The 17,334-nt window shown below is 36.7% G+C and overlaps 1 protein-coding gene across 3 annotated transcripts in view; it reads right to left on the bottom strand.

The window, feature by feature from the left end:
* FAM160A1 (family with sequence similarity 160 member A1) overlaps nucleotides 1–17,334 on the bottom strand; it is an 86,988-nt gene that overhangs the window by 12,743 nt on the left and 56,911 nt on the right. For all 3 annotated transcript variants that reach the window (XM_018071797.3, XM_025894964.2, XM_029962528.1), the window contains 4 exons: nucleotides 16,844–17,002; nucleotides 14,602–14,688; nucleotides 4,117–4,284; nucleotides 792–871 (listed from right to left, as the gene is read on the bottom strand). In XM_018071797.3, the coding sequence (XP_017927286.1) occupies nucleotides 792–871; nucleotides 4,117–4,284; nucleotides 14,602–14,688; nucleotides 16,844–17,002 (494 nt within the window). The remainder of the gene's footprint in view (nucleotides 1–791; nucleotides 872–4,116; nucleotides 4,285–14,601; nucleotides 14,689–16,843; nucleotides 17,003–17,334) is intronic.

A 17,334-nucleotide genomic window follows, 5' to 3' on the forward strand; every position in this document is an offset into this window, starting at 1 on the left:
CTCTCAGTGTTAACTGGATGTTCTGCCATTTAAAATGCAAACAAATTCTAAAAGATTCCCTAAATAAACAAAAAAATTAATCACAGCCCTCTACTGCTAGAGTAGTGACATACTTGTGTTCACAGCATTCCCAGGAACAATAGGAAGAGCTATAGGGAATTTCACCTTAATGCCTGTGTGTGGAGGGACACACAGTATCTGAAACATTTATGTGATCTACAATGCTAAAAACCCAAGTTAGTTACACCAATATCTCTCATCTAATACACACACCAAAATTATTAGTAAGTATCTTGAAGCAATGTATAGAATCACCACTTAAAACCAAAAATAATCAGTGCATTTAGTACACTACAATCTACCTACAATAGTTCAGGAACCTGAAGTATTTTCACAGAGAGGAATCAAAGAGGTGAAAAACAAGAAAGAAGGTGGAAGCTGCAAACAAGTATATAGCTTTGTATCACAGTGCATAATACACTAGAGAAAACATGCACAGGAGAAGAATTACACATTTAGAAGCAGGGAATAAGGAGGTGATAAATATATTCTTAGCTTCTCTCACTTCTATAGAAATAAATCACAAGAAAAATCTCTTGCGCTGAAGATCTCAGGACGTAAATCACACTACATCAGGTCTGGTAGACTTTTGTCACGATCATAAATATTCTTATCTCTGTAGTTGCTTGGATTTCCACTCTCTTGGAGAACTCTCATCCAGCTCTGCATCCACAGGCAGAGATTATATGTCCCAGAGTCAGGATGAAGAATGGAAACAGTTCAGCCTTTACCTTAAAACCAGCTGTAACATCACATCTTCACAATGCAAGCCAATGAGCGTTCTGAACAATGCCAAGGAGACCACACAGAGCTGAAAAATAATAAACATGGTCAATTTTTGATCTGAAAATTGGATCTTTCTAATCTTCCCTGCATACTACATTACAAAATGGCTCCGCCAGAACATCATGCTTTATAGACACTCTTAGTATAATATTTCATTTTGTCAGCACCCCATGGGATTTTTTTAAGTTATCTAGAGCTATGCACATAACGTTTCATTTTAACAAAATGAAATCCAGAGCTTTCCTCCAAATAAGCTATAAAAAAGTCAGTAATTTACCAGTCTTAACTATTATTAAAATTTATTAATTTAATTTAGTGTGAACTGAACCCTGTAACTTCCAATACAGTGTGTTAGTTTTTACCTCTGACACAGAATTTGAACCAATTAAAGGTTTTTTCTGAAAGAAAAGTTATAAATCACCTCAAGTTTCTGTTGCTTTAAGTATAAGGAATGATTAGCGTTCTGCACATTAAGAAGCTGAATGGTTCTAGAAATACAGCTTAAGGTACTGGACACAGACCAGGACAAACAAGCCATCTTTTGTCAGAATCTATTCCATATGGAGTGTTCATAATCTCTCTATTACAGGTCAGTTGAACAGCTGGGAGCTACAATGAAGCACGAAGATCCTTTTTGCAAGACCAGGAGAAAGGACAGCATTCCTCGTGGGAATTGCATGCTTGCCTTTTTGGCAGAGGTCTGATTAAATACAGCTGCAACTAGGTATTTCAGTAGTCACACTCAGCAGAGACAAAAATCATACCCATTCTGTGATAGGCAACCCACTTTCACCCTGGCTTTAGGACAGACTAGAAACATGGACTTCTGCAGGCTTTTCTGGTCATTAATTAGACATACAACACTTTCGAAGCTATCATACAGTACATTTCTACCTGCCAGACACTTGCTAGACTGCAGTTGTGCCCAAAATGGTAGAAGCATGAGCTGTATGCTTTCACAGACCACACTGTCTCTGTATCCCTGCCTCTTAACGTGTATTTCTCCTGTGCTGCTCTCTCATGGAAACAGTATCTTATAGTCAGCTTAGGCTCCCAGACCAGGCTGACTCTGGCGAGAATTATTTAGCATAAATTGACCCTTTCCTAAAGTTTCAAATGGGTGTTTAAATCTTGTCTCTCCCTGTATTAATTATGTAAATAACATATGAAATAATAATATATGATAATATATGAAATTAATGGCACTTTTCAATAGCTAACAAAATAAACAGATTAGAACAAAGTGAGGAAAAAGCTACAGATATTTCTCTACCTCATTTTTTCAATCACTGAACATAACCTGTAATTCATTCAGGATTAAATCCAGCATCCTGCCTGGGCATTGCTTCTCTTCCACATGGCTCCTCTTCCCTGCAGTCACTTCCCTTACTCCCACTGTTAAAATGCTCTGTTCTAGCTCTGCAACAGCACTATGTTCCTCTCTCCAGGCCGTGTTTTCTCAAGAATGTCAACTTAAAGACCTTTCGTTTCACCATTTCTGGTTCTCTCTTTCAGATGAGTGACAATGTGATCAGCTGTCCATGGTGACCAAGACCAAATGAATGCATAGATTTCTTGAAATATATATATACATCCATGTATTTCCCCCAACTTGGTAGGTATCTCTGTGAAACAGTTAAATAACAAAGTTTAAGTGAACCTCACTTGATAGCCTCTGAAAAGAGAAACCTTCTTTGACTGCCTTTCCTAGTTTGGTCATGGAACACCAACAGAAGAACCAAAGAAAGGGAATAAGCAGAGAGAAGAGAAATGGAAAATGCTCATGAACTAGCCTGCTGAAAGGTAAAGCACAGCTCAAACTTGTTGCCTTGTCACTGCTCTTCACTGCCTGTGCTAGGAGTCAACAAATAATCCAAGACTTCATGTCTACAGAAATAGATGGAGAGAGTAAAGGGACAAGAGAGAGAGAAATATCTGCAACTGGAGTTCTTAATAGGAACATGGGACAGAGTTGAAGAGCTTCACAACAAGCCTCTGGAAAAAGTCAGATTTTTACACGAAAGGTGTGTTTTAGCCAGGGGAGGGACATCAGAGAAAAACAGGAAATTTCATTTCCTCTGTGAAATTTAGAGAGAGCCAAGTATAACTTTTCTTCATGCCATGAAAGTTCAAAAAAACCTGCTGCTGCCCTAAATTATCCTGTATTTAAGACATTTCAGTTTACAGGGAAATATTATTCATTTGTCTTTGCAACCATATTGCAAAATGGCAATCTTCTGAATAAATAAAATCTATTTTTCAATTTTGTAAAAAGATTTAAAATATGCTCAGGAGACAGGACAGTATTTTTACAAGTCCTGTAAAACGCATAGTCCTTTTTACAAGTTGCCTGTCTGTACATAAGTTTAACCCTGCAAATTACTAATCAGTATTTTCATCAATAATAATGTACACAGCTTTTGTGCTACAGAAACACACAGAAGGCTGCAGTTCTGGCAGTTCTGCACTTGGCCAGGCTATACTGCAGAAAACTCCTTTAGCATCACAGAATCATTTTGGCTGAGATCCTGAGTTGCTCAGGGATGCAGAATTCTTTACAATTCCCTTTTTGTTTGCCTATGTAACAGTATTAATGATTAGCAGAGACAACAGCATTTGCATTTTTGTTGACAGAAGCCGTTTCAGTTCTCATAGTTAATCCATCTTACAGATGCACTAACAGCAGCATATATCGATATTTGCATGCACCCATATTTCAAAACAATTTTCAGATGAAGCTACTGTCCCTAACACACAAATTTAATGCAAGTGCTGATGTTCTGGCTTCTCTAAAATATTATTGCACATTCTAAACATTCACTTGCACTGAAACATTATTCTTAATTTCATCCATGAAGCTGTGCACCACCCAAGAGTCAGCCAAGGCTGCCAGCCAAGCAAGACTCAGAAGGGCAGTCTGGTGCAACAAGTCCTCATTTTCTCAGCCAGAAGGTCCAGCTGTTAGCAAAGGTAACTACTCACTCTGTCAACTCTCTCTCCAGCTACTGTGGCACACTGTGCCTGGGCTAAGAAGGGGTTCAGTGCAAAGCTGAGATAAACTTTATTGCACAGGGGAGTGAAGGCAAAGAAAAGGAAGCAGCAGCTTAATCACTTGAGCAAGAAAGTGTCACCTTCTAATCAAAGAAAGCTGGTAACGTCACAGTTAAGTAAACATGCTACAGTAATATAGACTAGATTCCTGAGGAATACATCAGTGACACTGCAACTAACAAATGGGATCAATTTGGAGACATCAGCTGCTTGCCTTACCCGGAATGGCGTGTTGATTCTGCTAGTCAGTGTATCCAGGATATGCACATTCTCATGTCGGTGCAGCAAAATAAAGCGGAGGAAAATCTTGAGGAGGGCTGGTTCTGAAACGCTGCGCAAAAAGAGATCCAGGTATGCAGTAGTAGTCATCACTTCTTCCACAGTCACCTACAAGCAAAAGTAAAGCAAAAGTAATGTAAATGCAAACATACTGCACTCACAAAATGTCCATCCATCCATCCATCCACCCTTTGCAACTGTATACCTTGTAAACACTCTTAAGTTCTCCACCCATAACACTGCCACAAAACCACTGAGGTCTTTGCTCCTAAATTTTCAAAAATCATGCTTCTGAATGCCTTGCAAGCTTTTTAAACCCATTTCTTATCTGTCTTGCTTCCCCAAGAAAAAGAAGCCTCCCCCCAACTGACACCCCAAATCTCACACATACAGAAAATCAAAGAACCAAATCATGCTAGATCCCCACCACCTTTCTGGCCATGTCATTTCTTTTATCACACTTCTGTCATCCCTCAGAAGCTTTTTCAGATTTTGTGAAAACCTACATCTAACACAATTAAAAATAAATGTCAGAGCATAAAGCACGGTACAAAGCCATGGTCCTAGAGCTTTAAAGAGAAAATCCCCATAGATGTCCAGAATTTTGTCACAATTTTCCTTCCTTTTATTTTGCCACAGCACAATTCTTACTCAATTTTTAAAAGGAGTATGTATCACATATAAACACACATAAAGCCCAACCCAAAATCTTCACTACTGACTATTAGTAGATCAAAATAGAATTCAAATATCCATGTGACATTTGCATACCATAATGCACACTGCTCTGCTTACTGCAATCCTTTGGAGATTACCTATTCACAGTATACACTGGCAAAGCACAGAAAATTCCAAAGCCCACCTCTGCACCATGTACTGCTTTTGCAAAGTCAGCTTTTTTAAAATAGTTACCCAGGAACCTAATAAGCTTAAGTGCACAAAGATAAACCCTTAAATACAAGAATCTGTCTATATGAAAGGAAGTATTAAATGTCTTTTGTTTACCAAACTTAGCTGGATAAATGAAAAGACTGATTTTATTAAAAATAAAAAAAAGCTGTCACTTAAGAGCTAAGAGGATTTAGAAAATATTCAGAAGGGCAACGTTTACGTAACATGCTGTAAATATTCAAATCCCTGTTCCATTATGCTGCATGTTAGCCATGTACACAGTAATGTCGTGATGCAAACATTCTCTTTAAAGCATTTAAGATCACAGGCTGCTTCTGGCTGGTTACACAGAACATAGGAATGGGGTATGCAGCCTGCAGACCTTGTGAGACAGAAGCTCTAAAGTGAAGGTCGTTGAATCAGTCTGAGGCTTTATTCTAACACTCAGCTACACCATCCTTAATACAGTGGGTGACCAGCTCATTTTGGCATTAGAAAAAAAGCACCAGTGCAGTAGCAACAGTTGAATTTTTCATCAGGAAATAGAAACAGCTCAGCTCCAACCAGAAACTCTTTTTTTTTTTTTTCTTTTTGCAATAGCCAAAAGGTCTGGGGACTTGTGGTGTAAAAAAGAACAGCTTTCTGGTGAGAGTTAGTGACTGTTGCCCTGAGAACTGGTTTGCTTACTTTTATTTTCTTCTTTTTTTTTTTTTTTTAATAGCAACGAGCAGTAAAAAGCAAAGTCCAAGAAATCCATCATATGACATCATTATTACAGCACACAGTTCATTGATGAGTTTAAACCTTCTGCCAAGGAAAGGCCAGACAGAAGTAATACATCGTCATGTCTCCATGTCACTTCTTCATCCTTTATGGGGAAAAGAAGCACATTCTTGGCCTGTAGGTTTCACACCTGTTTGCTGACAATGTATATGCATAAAATACTGAACCTGTAAATGAAAGGAAGAAAAGCCAGCAGATTCACAAGGGCAGTGACCTTTTTCTGAAACTGATACTCTTTGGACAACTCATCCTACATTTCTAGCAGTGAGAGAAACCCATATGCTTTTCAAAGCACATATCATGAATGAAACACAGAGCAGAAGAAAGCCAGCTGGAGACCAGTTTAGAAAAGAAACGCTGAATTCTGAGAGCATATTCAGTGCTCCTAACAGCTTGGGGACTAGACAAAAAAAGAAATCATTTTTAATAGCCAACACTTCACTGATACCACTAAACACAGCTAGAAGAACCAAAGATTAATGAAGGCCTAATAGTTCACAAGGGAGTTACTTACAATCTTGTTAAATCTTAATTTTTTTAATTGAGGGGATTTTGTACAGGGTACCACATTACAATTAATTTTTAGTTCTTCTTGGGAAAGAAGCTGCTGAATCTGCTTAATCATTTTCCAAGAAAGAGATATGATGACTAAGTTTTGTCAACATTTAAATGGATTTGTAAAAATCTTTTTATTTTTCAATGAAAACACATTGCCTTATCCACAACACTCCTTCAAACTCTCTCAGTAAATGAAGCTAGGGTCTATTTTGCAGCTTACTGTGCAACACTCAAAGTAGGCAAGTCAACGCTGTGCAAGCAATTTTAATGCTATCATGTTCTAGAAGTTCCAGTGCTCTCTCAGTGTGCCTTGTGTGCAACTTAACCATACAAACCAGCAAGGAGACCGCCCTTCTGCTTCCCCACAAGAGCAAATCAAACAAAAATACTGCTTTGGGGCATTTAAATGAAAGCCATGTTTGCAGCTTAGGAAAAAGACTGATTAACCTAGCAAGCAGATGCCTTGTGCTTTTACAGTTATATCTTATTTTGCCACCTTGCATTCTGGGTTTGCTTCTCTCTTTCAGCGTATCTGACAGCAGAGGTAACTTCTGAAGATTCGAGGCACCTAGAGAAGTATTCGAGGAAGCCAATTTTAACTCCATAAGGCTAATTTTTCTTTTACTCTGTGGGACACATTAGTCTGCTCTGATTGAGCCTCTAGAGAACTCACTCTTTTTGCAATTAACTAGAGAAGGACACTGGAGAAATAAGTTACACTAGGCAAATCCCATCCTTGGCAAAAACCCTTTTAACTCTGCACACCTTCTCTACAGATCACGTCATACATAATACATGGAGTGTTGAAAGTGAGACTAGTTCAATTTGTGCAGTTATTATTGAAGATCTTTGTTTTCGAAGATCCTAAAGCCATGCTATTAAGCTTCATTCAGACTACCTGCTGGTTGTCTCCTCTTACACAAATGTCTCATGAGACAGATTTGAGGAAAGAGGGAAATCATTTCTAATAAATTCAAATCAGTGCTTAGGTAAACAACAAAAGAACAAATGTTCCCAGAGAACTAAACAGGTACTACTCATGTCAAGTATGTCCATTACAGTCAAATACTGAGGCGGCTTTACAAAAACTGTTACTGTAAACATTAGTTATAGTATCATTTGTTCAAGTAAGCTTTTAGCTAGCCCTCAGAATTGAACATTTTTGAAAAGATGATTAAAAGGAAGTCAAAACTTACATAAATCTGATACTTTGAAAATTCTTCACCTCTGATAATTCAAATGTCAAAAAAAATACCACAACAAAGGGAAATTAATAAAATTCCTTCGTTAAGGAAGTAAATTTCAAGCTATGTTTTGATAAAGGTATTTCAGCAATATTAAATCCACTGCTTCCTCAACAACAAAAACAGAAACCCACCAGTAGCATCCCTTGCTTTAGATCCCTTCTGCTAATGGCAGAGACCAGGGATATTGCTGCTTTGAAGATAAAATTATAGGATTGAAAATAAAAAAAACAAGAAAAAATACATATCCATTGCATTAATCAGACCACTCTATCATTTTTATTTTATTTCATTATTAACAGTTGTAATAACGAAAAGTTGATGGATTTTTAAATATATATATAAATTTAAAGTGTCCATCGAAAAATACCATTAAAAAAGCCTAATCCACATGTTTTTCTGCACAACAATCATTTGTCACAGATCTGTTTAAGATCTGGGACAAAGATCTACAAAAGGGACTGCCTGAGACTCTTTATAGCCAGACAGATACTTGACAGGAGATTATTGAAAAGAGAAAGCCACTTTTAGCCATGTAATACCCTTCTCTAATTATGTAATAATTTTTAGCAAATCTTTTCTCGCCTCCTCTGATGACTGATTAGATGGTGAGGCAGAACACTGTAAAGAGATCCAGCTTTTACAAGTTACTGTGCCAAGTAATAGCAAAGAGCTAGAAATTACTGTCGTGAGTTCAGTTTAATATATTACACTCACTGTGTTACACCAATTGCACTGATTCTTTATTACTGGCTATTTTCCTTTGGGAATCACACAATATGTTTTCTAATTTACAGCTTCATGCCCACTTACAGGAATATGGCTACATGATTCCGCCTTTCCATCACAATTTTCCTTCTTACAAGGACATCGTATTGCCCATGAAAAGAACATAAATGTTCTTAATAGAACTTATTCTCTAGATCCATGAGTAGTTTTAATCTGAATAAGCCCACCTCACTGACAAAAAAAAATTACAGCCATTTCTACTCTCTCCTATTAATTTTCACCTTCTTGCCCTCTGCTTATATAAGCAAAAGGGTTCCTGTTTCACTTCTCTGCACAGTGAATTGGATGAGGGAATTGATTCAGATTAAAACTATCCAGAAGTAAAGGTGAGTTTTAACCTCAACCAGTTTTAAATATGAACAGTTGTCCTGGCAAAAGAGAGAGGGACAAGCAGGATCAGGGACAGAGGAAGTTTGCACATCGGGGGAACCAGAAAATGCATACTATTTCAGCTTCCCTCACCTTACGTTTATAAACTGCTTCAGCTTGCACCAGATGAAAATTCAACTGCACTCCAGTGTTTGATGCAAAAAGCGAAAGGCACCTTTATGTATACCCACACCACAGCTGCTACAGTTAAGCTCTGTGCTATTACTGGGCTTCTCCAAAGCACAAGACTACTCAAAGTTTTCAGTGACACTTGGTTTGCATGTTTTTACAGCAGCTGTCTGACTGCTTTTCAGTAAGGTGAAAGATGGTATTATTTCTAAATGGGAACTGACAGTCTTGTAGGATATTTATAAAGATGCTCCTTCTAATCTGTAGAGTATAATTTACAGGTCATTTCCCCCTAGCTGAGCTGTGTAATCATCAAGCAAGTATTACTGAATTATCACAGTAGCATGCTATGTTAGAGGCTTTCTTTTAGATGGGTTAGTGTGCAGTAGATTTGAGATCCATTTGACAGAGTTTATTTGACAGGACCATGCCAGCACTTCCGCAGAGCAATTCTGTTCACTTGGCCAACAGAAATGTTTTACACTAAAAAGCTGGTACAATTTTCCATTATTCAGACTAAAGCAAGCCTATTCAGATTAAAACAAGCCTTCCAAGTAGAAAAATAATTATATCACAGTTAGCAATTAAATGCCACGTAGTAAAGCAGTAAACGCTGACATTAAAAATTTGCTTTTATCATATAATTTGTCAAATTTTAGTGCTTTCTTCAGTAAATTGAAGTACCACGAATTACATAAACATTCAAGATGTTCTGAATAACTGTCTTTGTCACCCAAATTCTCTGAATGCCAAACTAAAATTAAATCATATGCGCTTACAGTACAAGGATGTATATAATCAACCTGAATTGTATCAAAGATAACATAATATTTACATATACCACAGTGTGGCTCCTAATTAACTAGCACATGGTTATGACTACAAAATATATATCCATATTAAGAACCTTCAGAAAAGGATTTCACTTATATTTCACTTAATAGTGCTGTAACTACCTAAAAGAACAAGGTAAATAAACACAATCTACTAAAAAATATATGAAGACTAAAATAAGGCAATACAGTCTCTAGCAGAACCAGTAAAAATTACTTCCACGGGGTTATTCTGGATTCACTCTGGGATTTCAATTAGGTTTCAACTGAGGAGAAAATTAGTCTTATTCGATCACTTAGACCCTTGTATAATTTGCCCCCAGAAGATCTTGTATTTTATTGATAGAGCTCAAAGATATTAGTTTTGAAAGTGCAGCAAGAAACAGCCAGTGAAATATGTCACAGGATTGAATGGTATGGCCCTGTACCTGAGCAGAATTATACCTTCTCACAATTAATTTTTTCCTGAGTACCAAAATGTAGGGAAGAACATACAGAATCACATACTTTAAGTTGTAACTGATATGCCATCAAAAATTACCAGTCTTAATTTAAGAACTGATTTAGTCAGAAAGTCTCAATTTTCTTAAATCCCAGACACTTACACCAGAAAGAATAAAACATAGTTTGGGCAAAAATTTCAATAATGGATTGTTACTACAAAAAGAAAACTACCAAATTAACATTTGCTTTAGATCTGCATCTTTACAGACAAAACATTTTATTCCTTCTGTTTTTAAATGAATTCGGGACCTTGCACAAAGACACACGCTACCACCACCACCCAAACAATATCATCGAATCACTTTTTTTTGATGTCTCTGAAGAAACTCGTGTGTCAGAAGTAAGGAAGTTAACTCTTCTATAAAAAGTACAATAACGCCCAGACAACCAAAGGACGAGGCAGGGCTACCCAGCACAGTCAGTTAATGCATATCCTCAGCTACACAATACAAATCTGGGCTGTGACTACCCATTCAGCAATGTGCAGCTTTGGAGATACCAACACACTTGTCAGTCGCTCATTACATGTAGGTGGGATAACCCACATAAAGCGACAAGACTAGTACAGACAAGGTATAAATTAGGCTACAAGAATATACTATATTTAGGATACTTATCTTTGAAAAATGAAGCTAGGTAGTCATAAGCTTGAGAATGTTTGGGTTATTTAAGCACATCACAGTTAATCTGCTATATAAATAACCTTCACAGAGCTCACTGTGAAGAACAGGTTATTTCAAGCTAGCTTGCTTGCCCAATCAATTTGAAACTTCCTTAACTGGAAAAAACCTGAACTAGAGAACTCTTTTTTCAACTCCATACTAGCTTCTTGAGATAAAACCAGAAAAATCACACCAAGCAAAACACATTGGTCTCCCCACCCCCTGACTTTTTCATAGAAACACATCTCCATCCTCAACAGTCTTGTACTGTTTCATTCACGCAGTGAACGGTGTACAGAGTAAGTATTTATAGGGAGATAATCTGCAAAAAAACCTAAAAAAGGCAGAGTTTACTACACAGTTCCATAAATGTTACAAACATTTCAAGATCACACATACGCATATCTCAGAGTTTTGGACCACATACTGAAATTCTGAAATACTTTTACTGAAATTCTTATGCTACTTTAACTAAAAGTCTCGTTTGATAGTCAAATGTTTTAAGATGGAAGAGGGGAAGGAAGTCAAGGAAAGGAGACAAGAGGTCTGCATGGATGAATTAGGAGCTCCTAACAAATCTGAAACACGGAAGAGACATGAGCAGGTATAGGTGACCCAGAAGGAATATGGAAAAAGTGTCCAAGTGTGCAGGGAAAGGATTAGGAGAGCCAAAGCCCAGCTGGAGTTGAAGAAGAGCTTCAACAGCAAAAGAAAGACTATGAAAAATGCATGGTCACTGCTGACTGGGGATGGGGACCTGGTGACAGAATACATTGAAAAAGTCACAGTATAGCAGAATAGTTAGGGTTGGAAGGAACCTCTGGAGATCATCTAGTCCAAACTCACTCCTGACTGGAACCATCTTTGGAAAAAACAAATGCAAGTCTTGCTCCAGCACAGTTTTCTTCCTCAAGACGTTACTTCTTGAAGAAAAACTAGAATATAGTACAGAAAGATCAGGTTTGTAGTAGTGTGCCTCCCCAGGTCATTCAAGAGCAGACCCAGAAGCTCATCGCCCTTCCAATTTTTACATTAAGGTTGAACCATGGGTGCCAGATTGGATATGGGATGTTAAGGGTTGAATGCTATATGAAGTTTAGACTTTCTTCCTTCTTTCTTTTCTTTCTCCCTCCCTCCCTCACCCCTCGATCACCAAGAATTATCAGAAGCAGCTGTTCTACCCCAGTTAAATTCTAGAAAAAAGATTTATAGAAACACCTTAGAAAGATGTGCCAATAATTATCATCATCTCCTCTTACTACTCTTTAACCTTTCACAGATCTGTCTTCCTAATCAGGTATTTATACGACACTCCATTACACACTGAATTTGAACTCACAAGCCAGAACGAGTCAGAACAACCCAAACTGAATGACTGAATGAAAACTAAAATCTTCAGCCACAAGCAGACTTTATGATATCAAACCAACTTCAAGTGAGTTTAAAAGAAAAATCAAGATCCATTTAGTATTGTGTTAAATGAAAGAACTTCTGTTTTAAAAACCATCATAGTACACTGGCCTCTCTCTCATTTTGGCCCTTTCTAATTTTTTATTAACCTAAAGGTTAATTACAACACAAATTCCCAAAGGGGTGATACAGTTTTCAAAGCCCACTCCTCAACTTAGCATGAATGTTTCCAATGGCAACTAGAAATTACTTTGATATATGGAAGAGCTGTTATAGCATAATTATCTGTCTTAGCACACAGACATCTCTCCCAAAATCTAGTATGTAAAATATTTATTTTCTGTTAAATTAACATGGAGCACAGGAAAGAAAGACTGGAGAGGTCAAATGTGCCTCTACTTACTTGATTCCTTTTGCTATGGAGTTTTGGTCTCACAGATGTGAGAGGCTTGTATCAGATCCACTAGATGGTGCAATCCATCTTCTCCATTAAATGCATTTGAAGTTTATACACAAGTAGTTAATTTTTAATGAGAAAAAGGTCAGTCTTAAGGCTAATCAAGGAAAGGCTTATTACTGGAAGAACAAGGCACCAAACAGAGTGTTGGGGTTCAAGAAAGATCTAGGCTTAAAACTCTCATGTTAGCAGCCAGTATTCCCATTTTCAAGAGAACTATGATTTCACCCAGTTTCAGAGTATATAAATGAGGTTCAACAAAATTTTAATCACATGAAAAAAAAGTAATCAGAATAGCAATCTTTAAATTAGTTAAGTAACATGAACAGGGAAGTAATCAACCCTATAGGGTGTTAGCAGATTTACTGACCGATAAGAATGGCTTTTACAGGCATAGTAGTACTCAAAACAATCTAAGATTAGTCTTGAGTACTTCAGAGATAAAAAGAGAACTCACTAAGAATCCATTCTGATATCTCCCTTGTTATCCGTAACCTTGACCTAAAACTGGTTAGGCTTTTCACTTCTAATTCCCAGTCTTGGTAAGGGATTAAGTCCAGATACAGAAATAGAAAAAATTACTGCCAGGTAAGGAGGTGAACTATTTCAGTGACAGGTTACAGCTTTGATCTGGATCACAGCCAACTTTTACTTGAACCCTCACCAAGTTCCAAAATGTTTGAGGTCTGCTGAATCATTGAAAAAGACTCTACGCTGCTCATGACTTTCTTGGTGACTATTTATCATGAAGAATTGTGTGTGCTACTAAAACAAGTCGTGGACAAGAAGGCAGGGTATGGTGTTTCACTGTCCTCTCAGGAAATGGAACAGCTGCAGTGCTTTCTGCTTGGCAGGCTTAGTGAAAATCAGGAGACCTTCAAAAAGTAATTTATTGGTTATCTTCTGCCAGTTTTTCATGGATTTTTACTTTCAGCAGTTCCTCCTTTTTCTCCTCAAACAAGGTGTGCTTCTACAGGGCAATGAAGACAGTTAATTCAAAGAATCATAGAACCATAGAATGGCCTGGGTTGGAAGGGACCTTAAAGATCATCTAGTTTCAACCCCTCTGCAGAGGACAGGGGCACTTTTCACTACACCAGGTTGCTCAGAGTCCCATCCCATTTGGCCTGGAATACTCCCAGGTATGGAGAATTGACATAATTGACATATTATGCAACAGTTGGAAATGTAACTTCTTGCAGCCTAAGAAACAAACAAAAAAAATTAAGCAAATTCACCAACAATGGTGTCATATTTGCAGAGGATAACCCCTAAAATTCAAAGAAAAGGGGAAAATTTTTTCTTCAATGTAACATAAATTGCACACTAACACATTAGAAAATTGACACCAGACTCCACTTTAGGAAAATAGCTCTACCAGCTATGATAAGGAAATACAAAACAATTGCAACTTTGCTAAAATTAGCGTAATAATTATTGACCCTTTCCTTGTGGGCATTTTCCTTTTGGAAAACATTTGGAAAAAAAATGCTCATGGAAACATGTCTGCCATGATGAAATGCCTAAAATGTCACCGCTTTTTTGACAATATGTGAGCCTAGGACAACAAAAATATTTTGGTTCTGAACTGCACTTAAGAATTTTAAACATTTTCAGAAATACCTATATCGTGCTTAATAAAGCATAGAATGAAAAGATGGAAAGTTAGTCTAGAAACTTACTGAATTGTATGGAAGTCACTACTGACAGTACATTTAATAGGATCTTTACAGAGAGGTCTTCCATAATACCTTTACGCGTTATTATTTTGTGTCATGCTTGCATACACCACTGACCTTATGGAGTGCAGGAGCCATTACTGGCACCAAAAATCCATTGTAAATGTAATTCACAAGCTGGTTACGTATCAAGGGATGTGCCACCTAGGAGGGTGAGAGAGAGAAAGACACAGAAGAGTTCCAGTGAGATTTAAAACAAGACAGGGAATAGATAACTATTATCCACTACCAAAACGTTTCCCATTTAATCAAACATTCGTCCTTCTCACCAGCATTTGCTACAACTCAGGTTCTTAAAGACTGTTCCCTCTACAAAGAAACTGCTTAATTACAGTAAGTCTGCCAAAGTTAGCGACAGGGCTTTTCAATCTTCCTGCCCGCTGACAAGGATGAATGGATGGACAGAAAAGTGTGTATGCCCGTGTATCAAAGGAAGATTTGAGATTCTAAATTTAGCTCCTGCAACCTTGTCAGGGTCACTTGAAGGTGGATTTGCCATTGTTAACCTGTCTTCCTACAAGAAGAAAAAGCAGAACAGCTGCTTTCCTATGGTTCAAGAGTAGGTAAACCAAAGCACTCACTATCTATAGGGTAAAAATATACTGTTCACATGCCCTTCTCTCAGTCACTGTAAAACAAACAGAAAATATACCCAAACCTACATTATTCATTCAATAGGATGGTTAGGATCTTTAAAAAAAAAAAAGAACTGTTATTAAAAGACAAAAATTCACTTTTATAATGAAGCATTCATTTTGTCTTTGCAATGAAAACATAGTATTAATTCATGTATAAAAAAGCAAAATAAAATTCCATTCAGAAGCTTTCAAAGTTAATATATTTTGTTTGAAGTTCACAAAGTTCACATAGAGACTGGAATGTCACAGCCTACTTGTGGCCACAAATACATTCTCTCACTTGCAATTCTTACCAGACTTCCTTTAATTTGGAACCCTTAATTTGGAAGTGGGAAGAAAAAGGGTGGCCCCCTCCTTTGCTGTGATCCAGGGAAAAAGCAGTAAATGTCCTGGCTACACTGTCCATTTTTAATCTCTGGTCAAAGTTTTTGGGTCAACACAGAGAAAGCCACATCACAAAGACCACTGCATGCACAGAGCAAAAATTCCTGCAGTAAGCAAGCTTTCAATTTAACTGAAGAAAGACTATACTAGACACAATCAACCAGCAGTCAGAAACTGCTCCTTCTACATGTCAGCTGAAAATCCTCTATGATTTTGAATTTATTTGAACAGTGATTTTAAAAGAATTTGTTCCTCTTTAGTTTTTCTGCAGCACTCTTTATATTACCTTTCAAAATAAAGGTATGAAATATGGCCTCCCATAAATGTAGATCTGTAGAATAACTCTGGTTAGACACCAAAATGAATATTGTCTCCTATTCATGTTTAAACATGCATGTTAAAAAATCTTGTATATTGCATTTGAACAATGACAGCTGTTATTTTTGCTTGTTCAATGCTTTAACAGTCAATCAGTTCCTTTATTTCGCATACATTGCATTAAGACATGTTTTATTTAACAATAAATGTGACTAAACTTTCAATTTTATTCAGCACATTTCTTCAAATAATACATAAATCTACAGTTTTTGTAGAATTTATATTATGTTTTAATGAAAAACTGGACTAGAGTTCTATAGGGGTTTTTCCCAGCCTTAAAAACAATATGTAAAGACAGAAATGTCATTTTAGATTTAAAACAGAAAAAAAACAGTAAGGAAGCAAAGCAAAAAAAAATTGTTAACAAGAAATATTAAGCACAGAGTGGATTCAAAACAGGCCAATCTAAAATGAATTTATATTTCTAGGAAGATACCTAAATTCTGCTCGGAAGGCTTTCTTTATGTTGTACTCACCAACAGGCAAACCAGACTATTTTCACTATTGTCATTTGTATGCTATTATGAGAGCTTAGACAAACACAGATACAAAAACATTTTCCCACATGTAAAGGCATTCAATTTACTTTTAGTATCAACAGTGGTATTAAAATGCAATAAATATTTGTTATTTTTTTAACAGAAAATCCTCCCAATTACATAACGAAATATCAAGCTTTCATTTGAAACACTTGTCACTTGAAAACCAAAAATTTATTAATTCATCCTTATAACCAGGACAGACAGCACAAAACATTCATTTTATAAGCAATTTATTTTTGTGTAACTTTAAAAGTCCATACCATTAAAAAAAGTAAATTAACTCTATAATCTACAAACTTCTGCAGAAAATATAAAAGACTACTATTTCAAAAGAACAGGCCAACTCTGCTCAATTACCTGTATCACAGCATTGCAAAATTCAAGGGAATTCATGAATTGCACAAGGGCTGGTGACAAAAGCCAGTCATCTTTCAGCAGACAGTGCCATTCTTCTCCTTTTTCTTCCAGCTTTGTAGGCAAAGATGAATAGAGGCCACTTAGTCCTGTTGCTAGCACCTGTATTTCAAAAATAGAAGAGGAAATAAGCTAACTGTCCATCTGCTTGAATGGCAATGCCACAAATGGTTTCTCCTATTAGTTTAAGGAATATAAGAGAGTGTTAAGATTAATCTCATTTCCTTTCAAAAAAGTCCCGGGGCAGAAAGACATAAATATTTTAAAGAGCCTTCTATACAATATTCTTCTTTCAAGATCTGGTATTTAGGAGAAAATGATGGAGATCAGATTGTTTTGTCTATTTTTTTTATTTTTAATCCTAAATTATAATTTCTTTTTAAATTCTTCTAAAACCATTTGTCACTTTCTTTTGGTCCCTTTTAGAAACAGTC

Source organism: Manacus vitellinus, unplaced genomic scaffold, assembly GCF_001715985.3.
Source record: "Manacus vitellinus isolate BGI_N305 unplaced genomic scaffold, ASM171598v3 scaffold_0_pilon, whole genome shotgun sequence".
Classification (NCBI taxonomy): domain Eukaryota; kingdom Metazoa; phylum Chordata; class Aves; order Passeriformes; family Pipridae; genus Manacus; species Manacus vitellinus.